The 22,469-nt window shown below is 45.3% G+C and overlaps 2 protein-coding genes across 8 annotated transcripts in view; one reads left to right on the plus strand and one right to left on the minus strand.

The window, feature by feature from the left end:
- The window catches only part of ADAM17 (ADAM metallopeptidase domain 17), a 66,241-nt gene extending 58,080 nt beyond the window's left edge, over positions 1 to 8,161 (plus strand). For all 3 annotated transcript variants that reach the window (XM_002812303.5, XM_054547749.2, XM_054547750.2), the window contains 5 exons: positions 1,918 to 2,048; positions 2,863 to 2,941; positions 3,692 to 3,780; positions 5,513 to 5,563; positions 6,142 to 8,161. In XM_002812303.5, coding sequence (XP_002812349.1) covers positions 1,918 to 2,048; positions 2,863 to 2,941; positions 3,692 to 3,780; positions 5,513 to 5,563; positions 6,142 to 6,483 — 692 coding nt within the window. In that variant the 3' untranslated portion in view covers positions 6,484 to 8,161. The remainder of the gene's footprint in view (positions 1 to 1,917; positions 2,049 to 2,862; positions 2,942 to 3,691; positions 3,781 to 5,512; positions 5,564 to 6,141) is intronic.
- IAH1 (isoamyl acetate hydrolyzing esterase 1 (putative)) lies at positions 3,692 to 22,407 on the minus strand. 5 transcript variants are annotated; one of them, XR_654276.4, is made up of 7 exons: positions 22,107 to 22,240; positions 20,755 to 20,807; positions 18,424 to 18,572; positions 15,274 to 15,435; positions 12,175 to 12,293; positions 8,254 to 8,499; positions 3,692 to 3,848 (listed from the first exon to the last, which is right to left on the minus strand). XR_654276.4 is itself a non-coding variant. In XM_002812304.6 (6 exons), exons 1-6 carry the CDS (start codon positions 22,185 to 22,187, stop codon positions 8,317 to 8,319), a joined length of 747 nt encoding a protein of 248 aa, XP_002812350.1. In that variant the 5' UTR covers positions 22,188 to 22,407; the 3' UTR covers positions 7,750 to 8,316. The 5 variants fall into 5 exon arrangements, 4 of the variants coding, with proteins under 4 accessions (XP_002812350.1, XP_054403728.1, XP_024098158.1 ...); XM_002812304.6 differs by lacking the exon at positions 3,692 to 3,848 and having other exon boundaries at positions 7,750 to 8,499; positions 22,107 to 22,407; XM_054547753.2 differs by lacking the exon at positions 3,692 to 3,848 and having other exon boundaries at positions 8,180 to 8,499; positions 21,557 to 22,179.
- Positions 22,408 to 22,469: the final 62 nt, after the last annotated feature.

Consider the following 22,469-nt stretch of genomic DNA (forward strand, 5'->3'; position numbering starts at 1 on the left):
GATTTTTGCAGTTACCAAGAAGGCTGGGTCCGCTCCCCTCTGATCTCTTAGAGCAGCCTGGGGCAGGAGCCTCTCTCCTGCTGGCCTGTCAGTTTTCCTTAGGTTTCTGTGCTATTTTGGAACCGCTGGGTTTGAGGGCATCCTCATGGACTGGTCAGGGACTAGCTGGACTCTGCTTCCCACCCCACTTAAACCGTGGAGCATGTGGGAGTCGATGAGGGAGTTCTCTTGCTTTCAAAATAGACAAAGAGCCAGGTGTGGTGACTCACACCTGTAATCCCATCACTTTGGGAGGCCGAGGTGGGCAGATCACTTGAGGTCAGGATTCGAGAGCAGCTTGGTCAACATGGCGAAATGCTGTCTGTACTAAAAAAAAATTAGCCAGGTGTGGTAGCATACACCTGTAATCCCAGCTGCTAGGGAGGCTGAGGCAGGAGAATTGCTTGAAACCCAGGGGGCGGAGGTTGCAGTGAGCTGAGATCGTGCTGCTACACTCCAGCCTGGGCAACAGAGCGAGACTTCGTTTCAAATAAATAAATAAATAAGTAAAAATAAAATAAATAAAAGACAAAGAACCTGGTAGTTAAATAAAATCACTGGGTTGGAAGCTCACCATCCATACAGTGGAGTAAGGAACTCTTTCAAGTTCAATAATGTGTAGGTAAAAAAGATAGGTTGAGGGCAGTGTCTCACATCTATAATCCCACCACTTTGGGAGGCCAAGGTGGGTGGATCACTTGAGCTCAGGAGTTGTTTGAGACCAGCCTGGGCAACATTGTGAAACCTCGTTTCTTTAAAAAAAAAAAAAAAAAAAAAAAAGAAGATAACACATAGTAGATGCCAAATAAAAAATCTGTTGTGTTGAATGGCAAGAGGCTTGGGGAGCTCTGGAAGGACAGAGCCCGACACAGTAAAAGTCCAAGAAATAGTTTATAAATTAGTGAATGATGAAAAGGTTTTCTTTTTTTTTTTTTGAGATGGAGTCTGACTCTTGCCCAGGCTGGAGTGCAGTGGTGCGATCTCAGGTCACTGCAGCCTCCGCCTCCCGGGTTCAACTGATCCTCGTGCCTCAGCCTCCTGAGTAGCTGGGACTACAGGCAAGCACCACCACACCTGGCTAATTTTTTTATTTTTAGTAGAGATGGGGTCTTGCCATGTTGGCCAGGCTGTTCTCGAACTCCTGGCCTCAAGTGATCTGTCCGCCTTGGCCTCCCAAAGTGCTGGGATTACAAGCGAGAGCCACTGCTCCCGGCCTTTTCTGAAAAGGTTTTCTTTTTGCGTTCTAGTTGATTTCTTTTTCTCCTAAGTATAAATCTGGTTTAATTTTCTGGCATTTCTGCCATTCCTGTGTATGCCCCCATGGCCCAGATGCCCAGTGTTTTCTCCTGTGACCTGTCACAGCTGTTCTTGGGAGGAGTCGTGGAGCTTTGGCTGCAGGGCTCATGTCCCTAGGGTCACTTAGCTCCCCACCCAAGGGTGGACAGTTGTGTCCCAGCTGCTCTCGCTTTCAGAGAGCCAGTGTGGGCCCTGAGGGGCACACTTTAGACTGAAAAGCCAAGGATTGAAGTCGGCAGGGTAACAAGAAAGTTGGGACAAAGGGAAACATTTAGAAGAGCATTGTGAGGGGCTTGAAGTGGAGAGAATAGTTAGACTTTTAAGAGAGGTCTTTAATCTAGAACGGATTTTTCTCTGTATTGTTTTTTTTTTTTAAACCTTGTGGCCTCTGTCACTGAAGGCTGAGGAGTGTGACCTCAGAAACTACTCCTTGGTGGGGGCTATGGATAGTATTAGCTATTGAAATAAAAAATAAATGTGATTTCTTACCTCTTTGGGAGCATGTTGAGGGAGGAAAGAGGAGGCAGGAGGAGAGGCAGGTCTCAGAACAATCCACCTGTCAATGCGTGTTCTCTGTTCCAGAAACTGACAACTCCTGCAAGGTGTGCTGCAGGGACCTTTCTGGCCGCTGTGTGCCCTACGTCGATGCTGAACAAAAGAACTTATTTTTGAGGAAAGGAAAGCCCTGTACAGTAGGATTTTGTGACATGAATGTGAGTATTTATGTACAGCTTTTTCTGTAATAGCCAGATAGGAAGTTTTTATTTTGTAAGTACTTGATTTTGCAGATGAAAAGAAATCAAAACACAAGTGGGGCTACATCCTTCTGGCCCATTGTTATCTATGGGTATTACTTAGGAGGAGGAGGAGAAGAGTGCTTTCAGGTCCCTACCTGTAGTTTCCTTCCGTAGTGGGAGGCTTTGAGCCCAGAGACTGAGAAGGACTGGTGTGGGGACTTTATGGTAAAATTGGTTGGTTTCAGGCAGTGGGTCCTAATTATGTTTTCCTAGATTACTTACAGAACTGACTAAGATTGCAAAATTATTCAGGGTGTGATTTTGAAACAGGTGCTGAATGAGTAGGAAAGACCTAGAAGGTTGCTTGACTTACTTAAGCCAGACCCTTTTGTTCTCTAGAGAAGCATAATTTTTCTCATGCAGAATGATGGGAGAGGATTTCAAGGTTTGAGAGGCTTCACAGGGAGTCTGGCTGCGTTCTTTACTGTCCACTGTGTATGTGTAGAGTCCTTACTGGAATGCCTCATCTTTAGCAAACTGGTTTTCTTGATTTTTGTCTCCTGGTAATTCTAAATCACTTGTAAAAATGGACTAATTATGAAAGTGTTAATGACAGTATGTCCCACTTTCTTGGGTACTCATTATGCAGAAGTTATTGCCTTGTGTCAAAGATGGGAAAACGTTTGATTTTAATGAAGCCCTTTACATGTCAGTTATTTTTATAAAGCTACATTGCTTCTGAATACATTGTGTTTGGGAATGATGCTGTATGTATGATTTTTCTTCATAGGGCAAATGTGAAAAACGAGTACAGGATGTAATTGAACGATTTTGGGATTTCATTGACCAGCTGAGCATCAATACTTTTGGTAGGTGATTTCCCCAGATTACTTACTGAGTGAGAGCTGAGTCGATTTCTGTGATGACATTAGAAAAGTGTGCTTTCAGAGTGATGTGCTCTAATTCTGCAGTAGAAGGTGGAAATATTCACAGCTTTAGTTATGAAGCAACTTTGCTGGCTAGAATAAAATGAACTCATAGTCTGTCCCCGTGGAGCTTGGATGCACAGATTTTCTGACAAGGGAAATAAAGTCAAAATACTGGCTTCCTTCTTTACCCAAAAATATACATGTGATTAGCATAGTTTAATGCTATAGACTGAATCCTGATTGATGTGTTTATTTGACTGAATGCTATATACTGAATCCTGCTTGATGTAAAAGTGGGCCTCATATTTTGCAGAAGCAGGGTATATCATGTCCTCACGAGTCCATAATTTAATCACAAAAATAATATCCAGGTAACAAAAACTTTGTCTTAAGCATTTACTAGTAGTAGCATTCCATATGATTAGTCTGTTGACACAGTTACTCCAGGTAGCATGCTGAATATTCTGCAATCTCTTCCTGTCAGCCAGTATATGAGGGCTATTTCTTTAAAAGCACTTGGTATGGAGAGATGGTGTGGTGTAAATACAGGCAGCACAGACATTCTTCTCTCGGTAGTAGTGTCTAGCCAGCAGGTCTGGCATTTGACACAATGGTAATATCCTAAGAGCATTTCACTTTAGATTTGTGAAGTACTTGGTCAAGACATTCACTGTTTGGAATTGTTCACAGGAAAGTTTTTAGCAGACAACATCGTTGGGTCTGTCCTGGTTTTCTCCTTGATATTTTGGATTCCTTTCAGCATTCTTGTCCATTGTGTGGTAAGTCACCAACTTTTAAGTAATTAAATATTTTATTTAAATTTTGATCAACTCCAACCATGTAATCTCTGGAAAAGGTAAAACTTGTTCTTAGCAAAGTTTGGCCTGATATTTCCAATGGCTTTTTTTGTTGTTATTCCTAGGGGAACATGTCTTGTAGAAAGCTTAACTAATGGTCTTTTAAAAAAAATACTATTTGTGTGTGTTTGTGTTTTAATATATAAATTTCTTAGGCATTTTATACTTTTAAGCATAGGAGACTGTTTAACTGGATTTGTCCAGGTCCTTTGATGAGTAAAGCCCTTAATTAAGGGCATTTCCAGGCTGACTTTGTTGCAATAGAGCAAATATCAAACATCGGCATTTCAGATGTTCCCCATATATCATGTAGATTATTGGCAGCAGATGGCTGTCTTCAGCCTTCTGCACAAATAGGATGTAGGGACTGGGGCCCAGCTGTCATATAGAGTATTTACATCTTCCCCAAAAGATAAGAGTAAGCAGTCTTTTCTGTTCTCATTCAGAATCAGTAACAGCTACAAGTTGAATTGGGCTTTGACTAAGGAACTCCTGGTCCTTTATAAATTTGAGGCCCTTTTTCATAAATGTGCTTACAAATCCATTCACTTGCATCTGTGGGGAATGGGGATTTGTCTGCTGTAGAGATGAGAAAGTCAGACCCAGGCTTCCAGACTTGTTTTCCCAAACTCTTTCATAGTGACCTTCCTATGAGCATTTAAAAATTCCAGCACAACTCTGATGACAAAGGAGTTTTTCCTACTGCCGCCTCCCTTTCCTGCTGGCTTCTCCTGCCTAGGGGCCATCTCACAGAGCAGCTCTTCCTCGGGGTGGTGAGCATGATGGGTGTAGGGAGGAAGATCTCTAGGGAGCACTTCTGTTGAAGAAAGCTTGAAGCTTTGACAGATGTCTCTGGATGACAGTGCCATCCATCACGATTGCTTTTATTGGAGGATGGAACCTATTTTGTTTACAGGGAAGTTGCACATGTGGACAAGGTACGACCCTTGATTTCAGAGCAAAGCCTCTGATAGGAGGGAGGGCCGTGGCTTGTTTCTGGTCATAGAATACGTTGATGGCATCCAGACAGGAAGCCTAGTCCTGGATTCTTGGTCCTTGCCCTCTGTCGCCTATTATGCTTCAGCCACAGGCAGGGACGGGGCAGCAGATGGCCATGTGGTTAGCCTTCTGCAGAAGTAGGATGTAGGGACTGAGGCCCAGTTACTCCAGCAGAGCATGTCCACAGAAACTGTGGAGACAGCTAAGACAGTGAGGCCATGGGCCGGGGCAGTGCGAGGAAGGCTGCAGGCCCAGCCACCTGGGTCTTCCTACCAGTTGCCCTTCCAGTCAGTGCGGTCATGGTGTACCCAGCATCTGGGACATTTGTCATTTCATGCACAGGAAGATGCCCTTATTATTCCCCTGCCCACAGAGGGATAAATTTCTCAGAAAACATAGCACTTAAACCTTGCCTCTTTCTGTACTTAATGCCAAAATGTATTTCCTTTGAGTGCAAAGCAAACACTTCTAGACTGGTGGCATAACTAAAGCTTGGGTGAGAAATGGATTGTCATCTGTTGAGCCTGCTATCACTCTCTACAACTCAGGTTCTAAGTTCTTCAGTTAGTGTTAGGAATAGCCTGTGATGAAATAGTACTCATTAACTGAATTGTATTTGTAGGGAATGACCTTTCTTCTTGCTGTTTCTTTCTAGGATAAGAAATTAGATAAGCAGTATGAATCTCTGTCTCTGTTTCACCCCAGTGTAAGTATACCATATGAAAGAAACATAATCTTCGCCTGGCCTGAGGCCCTGTTAGGCAAAGACCTTCACCTGCCCCAGCAAGAGCTTTCATTGGCTGATGGAAGGTCATGTGCAGCAGGAAGGGTCTAGGTTGGAATGTTTACCCTTCTGACAGCAGTGATGGTGAACTTCGATTAGTTGCATGGATGGAGATTTAAAAGAGCTGTGCTGTCCCCTTCCCAAGCCATAAGGAGTGATTTAGCCATTCAACACTTAGTTAATATTTTGAGATCAATTTCTTTCTTGGGATCTTACCTTGAGAGGTTTGAAGCCTCTTTTGGGTCTTCAAATGGTAAGTTTTCAGGATGCTTGAAAGCTAGTAATTACTGTTTTTGCCATTAAAAAGTAATGGCATTAATTACTTTTGCACCAACCTAGTATTTTTTAGTCACTTCTTAGGTTGAGTGAGCCTCACCTAGCACTTTTTTTTTAGCATCACAGTGCCAACAGAATAAGGGGCTGTTTGATGGGTAAGGGTGGAGCTGTGAGGACCTCCGATTCATCTTTTATTCCTATCAATTGAACCCATGTCTTTGCAGAATATCGAAATGCTGAGCAGCATGGATTCCGCATCGGTTCGCATTATCAAACCCTTTCCTGCGCCCCAGACTCCAGGCCGCCTGCAGCCTGCCCCTGTGATCCCTTCGGCGCCAGCAGCTCCGAAACTGGACCACCAGAGAATGGACACCATCCAGGAAGACCCTAGCACAGACTCACATATGGACGAGGATGGGTTTGAGAAGGACCCCTTCCCAAATAGCAGCACAGCCGCCAAGTCATTTGAGGATCTCACGGACCATCCGGTCACCAGAAGTGAAAAGGCTGCCTCCTTTAAACTGCAGCGTCAGAATCGTGTTGACAGCAAAGAAACAGAGTGCTAATTTAGTTCTCAGCTCTTTTGACTTAAATGTGCAAAATATTTTTATAGATTTGACCTACAATCACAGCTTATATTTTGTGAAGACTGGGAAGTGACTTAACAGCAGATGCTGGTCATGTGTTTGAACTTCCTGCAGGTAAACAATTCTTGTGTGGTTTGGCCCTTCTCCTTTTGAAAAGGTAAGGTGAAGGTGAATCTAGCTTATTTTGAGGCTTTCAGGTTTTAGTTTTTTAAATATCTTTTGACCTGTGGTGCAAAAGCAGAAAATACAGCTGGATTGGGTTATGAATATTTACGTTTTTGTAAATTAATCTTTTATATTGATAACAGCACTGACTAGGGAAATGATCAGTTTTTTTTTTATACACTGTAATGAACCGCTGAATATGAGGCATTTGGCATTTATTTGTGAGGACAACTGGAATACAATAGTTTTTTTTTTTTTGCCTTCAACTAAAAACAAAGGAGATAAATCTAGTTATACATTGTCTCTAAATTGTGGGTCTATTTCTAGTTATTACCCAGAGTTTTTATGTAGCAGGGAAAATACACATCTAAATTTAGAAATCATTTAGGTTAATATGGTTCTTCATAATTCTAAGACTAATGCTCTCTAGAAATCTAACCACCTGCGTTACAGTGAGGGTTATACGTGGTAGCCAGTTGAATTTATGGAATCTACCAACTGTTTAGGGCCCTGATTTGCTGGGCAGTTTTTCTGTATTTTATAAGTATCTTCATGTATCCCTGTTACTGATAGGGATACATGCTCTTAGAAAATTCACTATTGGCTGGGAGTGGTGGCTCATGCCTGTAATCCCAGCACTTGGAGAGGCTGAGGTTGTGCCACTGTACTCCAGCCTGGGTGACAGAGTGAGACTCTGCCTCAAAAAAAACAAAAAAAAATTCACTATCTACAAAACCTAGAATATTTAAAATACAAAGATTGCCTGTTTTCAAACACTAGTGAGTAAGAGGGTGAGATATTTCTTAACAACAACAACAAAAAAAACCAGGTTGTTTTGAACAGGCTGAGTGTGATGAGCCAGCCAGGAGACACAATACTACCTGCCCCTGCCCTTAGGGTTGGGGGCTGATTGATACTTCAGAAACCCTTTTTATTGACCCACAAGCAGATATTTGAATTACTTCTTACTTTATTGCTCCAGGATTCTGGATGGGCTGCATTTACTGTGTGAAGGATAAAAATCAATAGCCTGAATTCTGATTTCTATAAATTGCCATTAAAAGCTTTTTTCCCCTAAGAACTGAAATGTGCTACCAGCCAAAACATTTTAACTTGTCAACTTTGAGGGCAATTAACCAAACCTGTGACTAATCATATCTCCCCCTACCCCCCATTTCCAAGGACATTTGTTACTCAGATACTTGTTATACTAATACTTGAACTTGTACCTTATGGTATTTGCTATCTTTTAACTAGTCATGGTATTCTTATACTTTAGTTACACTTTTGGAATTTGATACAAAGTTGAGTGGGGTGTGTGGGTGTATGTATGAGTGAAACAGTTCTCAAAAGAATGTAAGAAAACGATTTTTATAAAATTGTGACTTTAAAAAAAATAGTCTTTGTCATTTATAGAATTAACAAGCTGCTCAGGGTATATTTTATAGCTGTAGCACTGATATCTGCATTAATAAATACTGTCAAAACACAATGGACCTAAGTATAAAACTTCCCTGAAAAAAATCTAATACTTTTATTATTAATATCAGTGGCAAAGGTTTCAGCTTGAGGAAAAAAGCGTACCTCTATGTATTGACAACTTTGAGTTCTGTAGATAACAAGCAGATTTGGGTCTCCTGTGATTGGCTAATGGTCTCCATCTCCCAGCAGACTTAATTCAGGTTTTGCTTCTGCTACATCCCGCCAGTAAGGAAGCAGCAAAGGCAGAGAAGAGACCTTTTTCTCTATCAAAGGCCAGAGATGCGAGAACAAAAATTCATTCCCCTTTGGAGACAAATGTAGTCCATCTGATAAATAAGATGAGAAGTCCTAGAAGGGAGAGAAATTGGTTAAAGGTGGGTAACTGGCCACGTGCGGTAGCTCACCCCTGTCATTCCAACACTTTGGGGCCAAGGATTACTGGAAGACAGGAGTTTGAGACCCTGTCTCTACAAAAAATTTTAAAAATACAAAAATTAGCTGGGTGTGGTGGCAAACACCTGTATTCCCACCTACTTGGGAGGTGAAGATGGGAGGATCACTTAAGCCCAGGAGTTGGAGGCTACAGTGAGCTATCATTGCACCACTGAGCTCCAGCCTGGGTGACAGACTTTTTAAAAAAAAGGCCGGGGAGGGAGGGTATAACTTTTCTAAATGCCAATGTGTACCATTCTCTCATTTGTGGCCCTGCGACAGAAAGATCACCAGCCCTTTTCATTGTAGGCATCTGACCAGAGTTGTCCTGGACTACAGTAGCACTGATGTGCTATTTACATAGGTGTTTGAACACACAGAGAACCTTACTAGTGCTGTAGTACTGTCTCCATATTATAGAACTGAGTTTCATGAAAGTCACTCACCATTAAGTGAGCTGGGACCTCATTCCAGGTCTTCTAAGTCACATGACATGATTCTCAGGTTATTTGAAAGAACCTTAACAGGTAAATATGGCCAATTAACGTAATCAACAAAAATGAAAAATTTGGTATTAGGAGTGTTCAGGGGCCCCATGAGTCAATATTGTTTTTGACTCTAGGCAGGTTTTTAGGTAGAAAGAACTTGTACCATCTAACCTAGAATAGTAATTGCTGGGACACAGGAGTCCAGTCTCCCTCCCACTCTCCTGAACTCAAGAGTATATATTTAAAAAGATACATGTATTTTTGGAGACAGGGTCTTGCTTTGCTGCCCAGGCTGGAGTGCAGTGACATGATCATGGCTCACTGCAGCCTCAACCTCCTGGGCTCAAGCGATCTTTCTAACCTCAGCCCCCTGAGCAGCTGGGACTACAGGCACGTGCCACCATACCTGGCTACCTGGCTAATTTCTGTGCTTTTTGTAGAGATGGGTGTCTCATTATGTTGCCCAGGCTGGTTTTGAACTCCTAGGCTCAAGCAATACTCCCACCTCGGCCTCACAAAGTATTGGGATCACAGGCATGAGCGGCCATACCAGGCCCTGAACTGTAAGAATTGGGATCACAGGCATGAGCGGCCATACCAGGCCCTGAACTGTAAGAATTGGGATCACAGGCATGAGCGGCCATACCAGGCCCTGAACTGTAAGAATTGGGATCACAGGCATGAGCAGCCATACCAGGCCCTGAACTGTAAGAATTTTACCCATACAGCCATTTCTTTCTTGGGGAAGAATCTCACTAGCCAAGAGCTCTGTTAGAATCTGGGTGGCCAACTAGCTTATGTGCCTTTTTTTTTTTTTTTTTTTTTTGAGCTGGAGTCTCGCTCTTCTTGCCTAGGCTAGAGAGTAATGGCGCAGTCTCGGCCTACTTCAACCTCTGCCTCCCGGGTTCAGGTGATTCTCCTGCCTCAGCCTCCCAAGTAGCTGGGATTACAGGTGCCTGTCACCACGCCTGGCTAATTTTTTGTATTTTTAAGTAGAGATGGGGTTTCACCATGTTGGCCAGGCTGGTCTCGAACTCCTGACCTCAGGTGATCCACCTGCCTCGGCCTCCCAAAGTGTTGGGATGATAGGTGTGAGCCACCGCGCCCGGCCTTATGTGACTTTTAATAGGCCAGAAATTTAGATGCTATCATCTAATAGTAGCACTTCTTCCTCGGCCCTTGGTTTTCTCATCTAGGCAGTTTGAGATGAGATGAGATGGTCTCTAAGGATGACCCTCTCAGTTTTGTATTAAATTGAAAAAGACATGTGAGCAAAACTATCCCAACAGTTTGCAGTTTCCTTTCCTAGACAACAGAACTCTAGATGTTGACCCTTTTGGCACTCAAGCTGCCAAGGCCCCTCCTGATCTTGGAATTCTGGAAGGTTCCAGTGCACTCAGGGTTTCAGAGGAAGACTAGAGGCCTAGGGTCCAGATCTGCTTAGGCTCTCAGGGCCTCCAAAGGTAACTGGTGACTTGGCATCCATGTGGTAGTATGACTTGCCCACTGGTTACCATTTTCCCTATTACAGATGTATAATAAATGTGTAGGTCATTGGAACGATTGGTATGGATTAATATTTAGGGGAGAGGAAAAAGTTGGCACTTGGGTTAGTTTCTTGGCTGTTTTCTATGTTGCTTTGTCCAAGTAGCCTAAACCTAACAGCTGGGAATACAGGAAACCGGTGAGGCTGTGAGTCTTCCCGTTTGTCCAAAGAGCTTCCCGCACACGGGATCCTTCCTTCCCCTGAGTACTTCAGATATCATCAGTCCCATCAAAGCTTTCTCTCTGGATCCCAGCATAGCAATGAAATAGCCTTTAATGTGCCCTGCTGAACAAGCTCTTTACAAAAGAGTAGTGCAAGCCCACAGAAAAATTAAAAAACAGTGCCTGTCTGCCCCTCTTCACCAGTATCTGTGTGGAACCTGAATTTAGCCATACCTTTCCTCGCCCTAACCTCTGGCCACCACTGACCTGTTCTGTCACTGCAGTCTTGCCTTTTTTTTGGGGAGTTGGGGGGGTGTGAGACAGTCTCCCTATATCCTCCAGACTGGAGTGCAGTGGTATGACCTCTGCCTCCCGGGTTCAAGCGATTCTCACACCTCAGCCTCCTGGGTAGCTGGGATTACAGGCGCCCTCCACCATGCCCAGCTAATTTTTGTATTTTTAGTAGAGACAGGGTTTTGCCATGTTGGCCAGGCTGGTCTTGAACTCCTGAACTCAGGTAACCCACCTGCCTTGGCCTCCCAAAGTGATGGGATTACAGGTGTGAGCCACCACACCCAGCCCAAGTCTTGTCTTTTTGAGATACCAAACAGATGGACTCATGTAGTAAGTAACCTTCAGAGACCAGCTTCCTTCCCTCAGTGAAGCGCCTCTGAGAGTCACCCACGTTGTTGCGCATGTCAGTCCTTCCTCTTTATTGCCAAGTAGTATCCCATTCCATGGACACACCAGTTTCCCTATTCATCACAGAAGGACACTGGCGTGTTTCCAGCAGGCAGGAATAATGCTGCTGTCAACAGTTACACCCAGGTTCCGTGTGAACATAGTTTTCATTTCTCTAGGGCAGATAGCCCAGGAGTGGACTGCCAGGTCCTCCCTAAGTGTATGTGTGACTACGTAAGAAACCAGGTGTCTCCTGAGTCGGTGCACCATTCTATGGGACCTGCTTTTTACCTTTCATATTTGTGCTTTCAGGCTTTAAAACAAAGTAACTTAATTAGAACTACATATCTCAAACAGTTTTTTTTAGCCAATACTGTATTTAAATTCATTGTTTTTACCTATTAACAAGTTTTAGCTTTCTGCCATTCTCTGTAAGAACTTGGCCTGGATGTTCATAAATATGAGCCATGTGTTGCTCATTGACAGCACTGTGCACTAACTCCTAGCCAAGGAGCCTGGCTGAATAAGCTGCTGGGCTTGTGAGCCATCCTGGAACCTCCATTCCTCCTCTCCTCCAAGCCTGTTTGTTTTCATTGGCTAAAGGGATGACTGTCTTAGCTAAGCAGGGCCTTTCTAGGGAAAGCTGCTGCACACACACCTGGTTTACTTCTGTGTGATCCTATTTACCCTGAGAGGACTGAGCAAGCCACTGTACCTGGCCGTCCTGCATCAGGGCCCACAGGTCAAGTACGTCAGTCCCACAGTCTTGGGCCACTTGTAAACACGCATTGGCATATTCACCAACAACAGAGTTCAGGCGATTTAGTTTGCAACCTGTTGAAGAGAAGAAATCGAGGTGGCAGTTGATAAACCCAAGTGCTGGCCCTTGTGTAAGTTCTGCTCCACTCATCTAGACAGTTTTGAAATGCCATTAAATATTGACCCCACTTGGGCCAGCCCCGGGGTTTAGGGTATATGTTGATGAGCCTTGCAGGTTACTGGTGTGCTGCTCTACCCAGCAGAGGACAAGGTGCAGTGGGAAGAAGGAGCCTTTAGTGGTAACCAGAGTCTTCTGAGGCGCCAGGGAGGACGTTCTAGAGGACACCTTGCAGAGAGGCAGGGAAGGCCCAGGAGGGCTGGGCTGCTTGGAGAGTGCCAGCTGCAGGAGCTGGGCTGGGGGCTGGTAAGGGCTGCACTGGTAAGAAATGCCAGGCCATGGAAGCTGAACGCTGCGCTAACACTGCTGGCTTCTTACATGTAACAGCTGCCCTGCAACACAGCAAAATCATTTGTCGGCTTTAGACATAGAGACCTTCGTTTTGATGCCTACAATTTTCACTAAATAGCTGTGTGCCTGAACAGCTTCACCATCCTGAAGCTTTCTGTATTCTTATGATGACAGTGCCTACCTAGTTGCAGGAATATCGACAGGATTAAGAGACTAAACACCAGCAAAGCAGCTAGCACAGAACGATTGAGTGTATCTAACACAAGCGCAAGCTGCCTCATCTTCCCAGGGAGCTGCGCCAGGGAAGGCTGGAGTGCAGTATCTGGGGATTGTGCTAGGTTGGTTTGGAAGGTGGGGCTGGGGCTAGGGGAGAAGGCTCAGGAGGCTGCAAACAGGACAGTGAGGGCTGGCAAGAAGCGGACTACAGAATGGTATTAAACAGAAAGCATGAGGATATGGGCAACTGGATGCAGGCCACAGGAGGACCTATGCTGGCCCAGGCTCTACATCACAGAGAAGAAACTATTCACCGGCTTTGATTCATACTTGGGATCAATTGTTTATAAAATTCACCTAGATTATAACTAGCTACCCCATCCCTACAAAAAAATTTTAAAAACTAGCTGAGCATGGTTGCACATGCCTGTGGTTCCAGCTACTTGGGAGGCTGAGGCAAGATCACCTGAGCCCAGAGGTCGAGGCTGCAGTGAGCTATGAGCAATCTACTGCACTACAGCCTGGGTGACACAGCAAGACCGTCTCAAAAAATAACCTGCTGAATTTCTAGGGGACCAGTTATTGAGATGTGACCCCTCCTCTACCTGCTTTGCCCATCGCTGACCTTTTAAAAAGTCTGCATTGGGCTACATTCAAGGCTAGAAAGGGGAAATTAAATTAAACATTCAGAATTTCATATATATTATTTTCCTGGGAAACAGTAGACAAAAAGAAGTCTAAACAGCTTCTGTGGACCATGCTATGTAACATTTTTCCCCTTTTGTTAAAGCCAAGACGACACTGCCCCGCAAAGCAGTTAGGGCTGCAGGCCCAGAAGCAAGCTGGGGGTCTGAAGTTGTCTCCAGTGGAGCTTTGTGGGCCTTAAACACCTCCCCTCCCCTGCAGAACACACTGGTATCTCCTGCACAGCAATAGGGCCCCTCTGCCCTCATGTGATGCCCAGAGCCTATTGTCACCATGTCCCGCAGGCTGGGGTTTCTCCCCGTTTGTCTGTGCCTCCAGTGTGTGGCACCCCTTGACATAATGCTGTTTGTGACTTGAGAATGCATTGGATCCCCCTCTAAGGATGACAGGCCCTTTGAGAGCAAGGGACATAGCTACAACCCAACTCAACAGTAAACTCATATAACAGTAAGGACTTGAGCTCTGAAGTCACACTTGCTAGATTTGATTCCTGGTTCTGTTACTGGCTGTGTGATCTTGGGCAGGTTACTTAGCCTCTCTAAGACTCCATTTCTCCACTGGTAAAGTAGGGACAATAACAGCCTTCCATGAAGTTGTGGTATGTGTGCTGTGGTGTTTATAAGAAGCATCTGGAGTGCTGAAAATGGGTCCAGAAATCTACCTAAAAATCACAGTTAACTCAGAGTCAGACCACACTTTGAGAAATAGCTGTTCTGTGTTGCAAAGCCAATAATTTGTCCTAGAATGTTGAGTTCTGGGCAGCTTAGAAAACTTCCAGGCCAGGAACAGTGGCTCACGCCTGTAATCCCAGCACTTTGGGAGGCTGAGTCGGGCAGATTACCTGAGGTCAGGAGTTCGAGACCAGCCTGGCCAACATGGTGAAACCCGTCTCTACTAAAAATGCAAAAATGAGCCGGGCGTGGTGGCTCACATCCATAATCCCAGCTACTGAGGAGGCTGAGGCGGAATTGCTTGAGCCCAGGAGGCAAAGGTTGCAGTGAGCCGAGATCGTGCCGCTGCACTCCAGCCTGGCTGACAGAGCCAGACTCTGTCTCCAAAAAAAACAAACAAACAAAAAAACCAAAAAGAGAACTTCCATAATGCACATTTTCAACATTAACATACAGCTGACCCTTGAACACAGGTTTGAACCGTGAAGGTCCACTTATGTGCAGAGGTTTTTCAATCAAAGGTGGATCGAAAACACAGCACTTGAGGGATGTGAAACCCAAGTATATGGAGTGCTGGCGACTCCTATCCGATCATTCCTACCCCCAGCTTCTGTGGGCCAGGAAAAGCCCCAGGTGTGGACTTCCAAGTCAAGGCACATCAGCATCAGCTCCCCAGGCCGAGCACCACAGCTCTGCACAGATCTCAGTGGCCTTCATGTGCACCTTGGAGTCTGGCAACTGTAAAGGTCAGCAGATACCAGTCCCGTGGTTGCCTCCTGACTATCCAAAGCCAGAATCCCTTTTCTATGTCAAAAAAGGTCTCAGGTATGACGTAATGGAAGCTATACTTTAATAATTTTGGATTGAAAACAGACTGAAATGGACATACTGAGCCCCTAAGAAACAAGCCCCAGGCAGGAAACCACTGTCCTATCAGAGTTCCTCCCTCAGCATTCCTATCCAGATTTGCTGAAATTGGCTGTGGTTTGTTTACCTTGTATGATGCACTGTTTTTCCCAGGCTGTTTCACAAAGTGGGGTCGGCGTGATGAGAATGACTCGATTCTCAGGGATGTCCACAGACTTCAGGTACTGCACCATGCTCTTTAAATTCGCAGCATACTCCTCCAGGGGAATGTGCTGCTTGGGATTCTCATCTGCTCAAGAGAAACATGAGTACTCACCAGATGCATATTTATTATAAGTGACAATTCAGGTGAACACACTTCCGCAAATGCCTGTTATTCATGATGTCACTGGGGGGATTGTTTAACACCAAGGACACAAAAAGGAGGTTTTCTCCTTAATGAATTAAAATGTATAGTTCCTTCATAAAACAAGACTTCAAAGGCTCTAACTAGGGGCACTGTAAGTACTCTTGTCTTTTCGTCGCTAGTATCCAGATGGTTATTACATCAATTAGGTTGAATTTGTAAAGAAATTAAAGAGCCCAGCCTGTTGGGTGAGACGTCCTAGGTTCAAATCCTGGCTTTGTCACTCCTTGCCACAGAACCGCGGATAAATACTTAGCCTTTCTGTACCTCATTGGGAAAATGAAGATAATAGGGTCTCCCTCCCAGGACTGAAAATCAAAACAGCTAAGAGTTTAAAGCACTGAGAGAAGGGTGCCTTCACAAAGCAAGCACTCAGTCGAAACAAATGGCACCCATGAATACTACTACCATTATTGCAAAGGAGGATTTTCTAGATAGGCTCTCACTGAAGTGGTACAAGGGTCACTGTTTACCATTTGCTAACCACATGTAAGTACAGTATAAAGAAAAAAAAGTCACCAGTGTTCCTACCACCCAGAAAACCACTGCTGGCATTTGGATGTATATCTTTCCAGTCTTTTCATGAAGATACATACACTTTTAAAAAAATGAGTTTGCACTGAAGATTATATTCACGCTGAAGACTTCATATTTTGCTTTTCTCTACAAATTGTTTTAGAGACAGGTTCTTCCTCCATCAGCCAGGCTGCAGTGTGGTGTGATCACAGCTCACTGTAACCTTGAACTCCTGGGGCCAAGCGACCCTCCCACCTCGGCTTCCTAAGTACTGGGACTACAGGCATGCAACACCACACTAGGCAAACTTTGTTGTTGTTGAGACAGAGTCTCGCTCTGTTGCCCAGGCTGGTCTCAAACTCCTGGTCTGGCCTCCCAGTGTTGGGATTACAGGCATGAGCCACCACGCCTGGCTCACATAACATATTATGAGCTTTTCTGTGTCCATAAATAGTTCGCAAAAAAGTGAAATTTAGTTGTAGGGTGACCACATGATGTTTCCGTACTGTACAGCTTCTAATCTGCTGTTATATATAAATAGCAATACACGGCCAGGTGCAGTGGCTCATGCCTGAAATCCTAGCACTTTGGAAGGCCAAGGCAGGTGGATCACCTGAGGTCAGGAGTTCGAGACCAGCCTGGCCAACATGGCGAAACCCTGTCTCTACTAAAAATACAAAAATTAGCTGGGCGTTGTGGCGAGTGCCTGTAATCCCAGCTACTCGGGAGGCTGAAGCAGGAGAATCATTTGAACCTGGGAGGTGGAGGTTACAGTGAGCTGAGATCGTATCACTTCATTCCAGCCTAGGCAAAAGAGTGAAACTGTCTCAAAAAAAAAAAAAAAAAAAAAAAAAAGCAATACACAGAAATCTCTGCACACACATCTGGCTGTGTGCATATCTGAATATTTCCTTAGGTTGAATTTCTACACGTGGGCAGACCCTTGGCGCATACTGCCGCACAGCTTTCCAGAGGATTACAAGCTATTCTCTCACCAGGAATGTAAGAGTTCCAATCTTATTTCATGCCTGTCAGCTATAAGTATTACTGCTTCATATTGCTTTTCTGAGTCAAAAAATCAAAATACCTTGTTTTAATTGGCATTTTTTGATAAGTTTTCACATTTTCAAATATGTATTTGCTGTTAAATTTCTCCTTTTATCTGTTCCTGTCCTTTGCCTACATTTTCTATTGGAGTTAGTATTTTTCTTATTGATTTCTACACTAAAGACATTACCCTCTTGTCTGCCACATTTTTCAGATATTTTCCTTAACACATCATTTTCTTTTTCAGTTTTTTCGTAGCCTATTTTATTTCATAAACCTGTTTTTCCTCTGTGGCTTCCTCCACTGCTCTTATACTTAGGAAGTGTTTTTCCTTATCCTAAATTTGATAAAAATTTATCTTTTTTAAAAATTCTGTTTTGAGTTTTCTTATGGTTTTTGGTACAAGATAGAAAGTGAAGATTAATTTCTTCCCAAATATAATGGTTAGCGTGCAGTCTCCACCAATACCTGTAATCTGCGTAACCTTTCTCCTAGAGAGCAAGAATTCCTCTTACTGCAGTTGGTGTTCCTTCATGTCCAGCCTCAACTCAGAGGTCTCCCAGTGTGCCTGTGAACAGCAGACACTCAGGTCTCCTACAGTGTGCCCGTGAATAGCAGACACTCAGAGGTCTCCCACAGTGTGCCTGTGAACAGCAGACCACACCACTTCTGTGACACAAGTAGGAGCACAAAAGAAATCTCTGGTAGATGACTACCTAACTTCCCAAAACAAAGGCTTTTTTTTCTCGTTTATAGCACGCAGAAGGCTTTTTTCAAGAGTAGAAAGGGAAGAAAGGCCTCTTACATGGCTAGCTTTCCTCTAGTCACAGCAGCAATTCTTCAGCAATCAAGGAGAGACCATCTCCTTTTCCAAACCCACGTTCACCATTGCCCAGTATTCAAGCCTAACTGAGGTCAGGGTGGCTGCTGCCCTGAGATATCCCTTCCTAAGACACGCCACCAGCTGCCATCAGTGTGATGCAAGCCACAAGGTATCCTTAAGCTTTCTGCTGCCAAATGCATCAATTAAAGAGAAAACATTACAAAGTTAGCATAGCACTAACAGACTCTAGAAAATATTTAAGTGTTTGCAAGATTAGGACTGCTAGCAACCGAGGCATGTAGAAACCGAGTAGAGAATAAAATCCACCAGTGTTAAAGCCAGGAATACATATAAACTCAACATAAGTTTGGCAAAACTATCTATTGGGAGAAAGTAAACAGTTGAAAAAAGTATATTAAATGTAAGTTTGCTGTAACATAAAAATGATTAAAAGTGAGCTAGAAGAACATAAAAAATGCTTTTACCTTTTAGTGCACTGTCATTGGCCCCAAAGAAAATTGTAACTGCTACTGGGATGTCCAAACTGTTTCCTTTCCTGATTAATCTTGGAAGGATAATTTTGGCCCATCTGGTATTGTAACCTGAAAATCCACGATTCAGAACATCACATTTTCTGAAACGAAAAATTTTAAAAAGATGAATTGTGGGCAAGAAGTGTTTATGGTCCCAGTAACCGGCCTTTAGTGAGGGTGTGCTCTCTGGGATTCTAAACCCGTCACGTGTCTCTGAGCCACCCCCAGGTTTCACTTTGATAGGAGCAAGAACATACTTGAAGCATGCTAATCTTAAGCCATTCAAAGATATAGGTAAATACGCCATACTCCTCCGTGACAGAAGTAATTATATATAAAGGGGCTGTGATGAAGTCTACAGACTACCTGACTTCAAGCATGGTATAGTGGGGTGCTTTTAAAATGGAGTTCACAACAGATAGATAATCTGAGCAAGTATCTCAGGTAAAAAGTCACTAATATCCTGGAACTTAAATAGTTTAGTTTGGTTTATAGTTAAATAGTCTATAGAATATTTGAGATTTCTGGTTTTGATTAAATAGTTTTAGTAAATACATTCGTTGTGTTTCAACTTAAACCAGTTCATTAATACTTTTTGTTTCCTTCTTAAAAATAGTTGGATTTACAGTACTGTAGGTGTAATGGGGAAAAAAAAAAAAAAAAAAGCCGGGTTGCCTGGATTTGTTTCTCGGCTCCCTCTGTGACTAGGCATGACCCTGGGCACGCTATGCTCCTTCCTCACATGTAAAGTGAGGAGAATCCCAGTTAAGGATTCGCATCAGGCAGTAGGTTTAAAACTCCTCAGAGAATACCAGTCACATAAGAGGGACTCTTTTTTTCTTCGTCTTGGTAAAATGATATGATTTGGGATTTGCTTCAGAATAATCCATAGGAGGGATGGATGGGCTCATTTCACTCTTTGCTTCTGTAGATAAAGTTGTCTATAAAGTTTTCTTAAAATTACGCCTGGGGTTCAGCTTATGATTAGTAAATCGATATGGTTCATTTTGGTGTATTCACATTCCTATATATGCATAACCAAGCAGATAAGCTGGGGCACCAGCAGAGAACTGCAGGCCACAGCATCAGGCAGCGGCTCCAAAGCAGCACAAGGGGACACTTTCTGACACTGCTCAAAGTTCTCAGGCGGCATTTATAAACTGCGGAACAACAACCGAAACTCAGCCTTATTTCTAAGAGATTGTTTTTTGTGTGTAATGATTATAAAATGCTGACTAGCCATTTTACGAGTGAAATCACAATATTTTAATGAAGTGCTGGGCTGGGTGTGGTGGCGAGTGCCTGCCGGTCCCAGCTACTCAGGAGGCTGAGATGATGGTGGCTTCAGCCCCAGAGGTGGAGGCTGCAGTGAGCCCTGATCGCACTGCTGCACTCTAGCCTGCGTGACAGAGTTGTCAGGCCTCTGAGCCCGAGCTAAGCCATCATAACCCCTTACCTGCACGTATACATTCAGGTGGCCTGGAGCAACTGAAGAACCACCAAAGGAGTGAAACAGCCAGTTCCTGCCTTAACTGATGACATTCCACCATCGTGATTTGTTCCTGCCCCACCCTAATCAATCGACCTTGTGGCATTCCTCCCCTGGACAATGAGTCTCAGGAGCTCCCCACAGAGCACCTTGTGACCCCCTTCCCCTGCTAACAATAGATAACCACCTTTAACTGTAATTTTCCACTACCTACCCAAATCCTGTAATACTGCCCCACCCCATCTCCCTTCACTCTTTTCAGACTCAGCCCACTTGCACCCAAGTGAATCAACAGCCTTGTTGCTCACACAAAGCCTGTTTGGTGGTCTCTTCACATGGACGTGCGTAACAAGAGACCCTGTTGCAAAACAAAAACCACCAAAAACCAAAATAAAGTGCGGTAGAATTGTGACAAGGTGAGTCTTAGTCATGGCAGCACTTCAAAAAAAGGCAAAGTAGCTTCCTACCAGTGTTGTGTAGCAGTGAAGCTGCAAGTTCTGCAATCACAGCAACTGGACTTGGATCTCTCTGCCCTTGACTAGCAAAGAGGCCTTGGCCATTTCCTTGATTTGGCTGAGTCTACCCAGCCATCAGAGCTCAACCCTAAAATATCTAATTGGTCAGACTGAGTGAAGAATACATTTTTTCTGTTCCGTCTCCTATATACTAATCAGGGGAGGCAAGCAAAATTAACAAAGGAGAAATGTTCTGTTCAGAACTATCCTTCATCCATAAGACGGATCCCTAACACATTTTCCATCCGTAAGTACTCAAGTATCGGAAACCATTCTCACCTGACCAGCTTGTCAGCCAGCGATGCTCCCCATCCACCCCGCTGGAAGGAAAACTGGAGGAAGAAAAGCCCATTATTACTACTAATGACTGTAACGGGGCATCTCAGCAAGGGCAGTTCTGATTGGCAACTTCTGTTTTCTCGGCGCTCTCTTCTTGGCTTTGATTGCTTCACTCTTGGGGATTACAGGTAAGTACACCTGGCAGCACTTTAGCAGAGGGGGATTTTTCTCTATCAAAAGCTAAACAGCCTGTATTCCCAGCACTTTGGGAGGCCGAGGCGGGCGGATCACATGAGGTCTGGAGTTCGAGACCAGCCTGGTCAACATGGCGAAACCCCGTCTCTACTAAAAATACAAAAATTAGCCCGGTGTGGTGGCGCACGTCTATAATCCCAGCTACTCGGGAGGCTGAGGCAGGAGAAACGCTTGAATCCGGGAGGCGGAGCTTGCAGTGAGCCCAGATCGCGCTACTGCACTCCAGCCTGGGCGATAGAGCGAGACTCCCTCTCAAAAAAAAAAAAAAAAAAAAAGCTAAACAGAAATCTAAGTTCAGGAAATAAAGGAAATAAAGTCAAAGGTCAGTGAGGAAATGAAGGCCACGCCGCCTCACTGCTTTGCTGGTTACCGAGCTGATGGTGAACACCTTTTCATACACATTCCCATGGAATTCGGGAAGCCCTGACTGCCCCATATGCCTAAACACAATGTTACCAGTTACTGGCGTATACCGGTGAAGCAAGCCCTGTCTGAGAAGAGGACACACACAGGAATGGAATTTCTACGCCCTCCCCGAAGTAAGAACCTGCATTTAGAAGACCGTTCCCTTCATGGGAGGTGAGATGATCTCGGATGAACGGATGGTCCTTTTCTACCTAATTCCTGAAGGCGTTATACTTCCAAGGCCAACCCCTAACGGCCCCACCTGTGCCCGCAGGGAATGCGGCGAGAGGGTTCCCGGCGCCTCTGTCCGGAGCTGGCCGCGGGGCCTCCTGGGACACAGCGCGCGGTCGCCCGGAGCCGCTCACCGGGGCCCGGAGGGGAAAGGCCGCTGCCCAGGAGGGCGCTGAGGGGACGACCGCGCATCTCGACCCGGGTGGGAGGCGGCGCGGGGCGGGCAGCGCGGCCGGGTCCCCTCGCGTCTGTGCCTGGAGCCCGGGCTCTCGCGGACGCCGTCATGGCCTCCGGGACGCCGCGGGACAGGAAGGCGCAGCCACTGGGGGACCCGCCACTCCTCCGGTGTCGCCACGGGCGTGGCCAGGCCTCCGGCCCAGCCGTCTCGGGCGCCGAAAAGGACGGCGAGGAGCCTCGGCCGGCTCGGCAGCGACCCCGCAGGGAGGCTGGGGCGGCCGTACCTGGGTGATGGAGTCCCCGAAGAGCAACAAGCGAGGCCACAGCAGGGCGCTCCCGCAGCCCGCGGCCTCGCACAGCGCCATGGAGCAGCCAGTCGGGGCGGGGCCGCCAGCCGGGAGAGGCGCCTGCGCAGTGGCCGCCCGTGGGTTGCGGGAGCCGGGCTCGTCGGCCACCCAGGCAGTCACTTTGGTGACGCGCGAAGGTCGTTGCCCCTTGGAGTCCGTTTGCAAGAAGCTCGGCCTCCGCGCTTGTTCACCCACAGCAAGGCTGCCCCCAGGGAGTCCGGAGCCCGCGTCCCGCCGCGTGGTTCCCGGAAGAAAAGCGGTCGGGGGCCCCCCTAAGCCCACCCCGCGGTCCGCGGGCGC

This window comes from Pongo abelii, chromosome 12 (genome assembly GCF_028885655.2).
Source record: "Pongo abelii isolate AG06213 chromosome 12, NHGRI_mPonAbe1-v2.0_pri, whole genome shotgun sequence".
Taxonomy (NCBI): Eukaryota; Metazoa; Chordata; class Mammalia; order Primates; family Hominidae; genus Pongo; species Pongo abelii.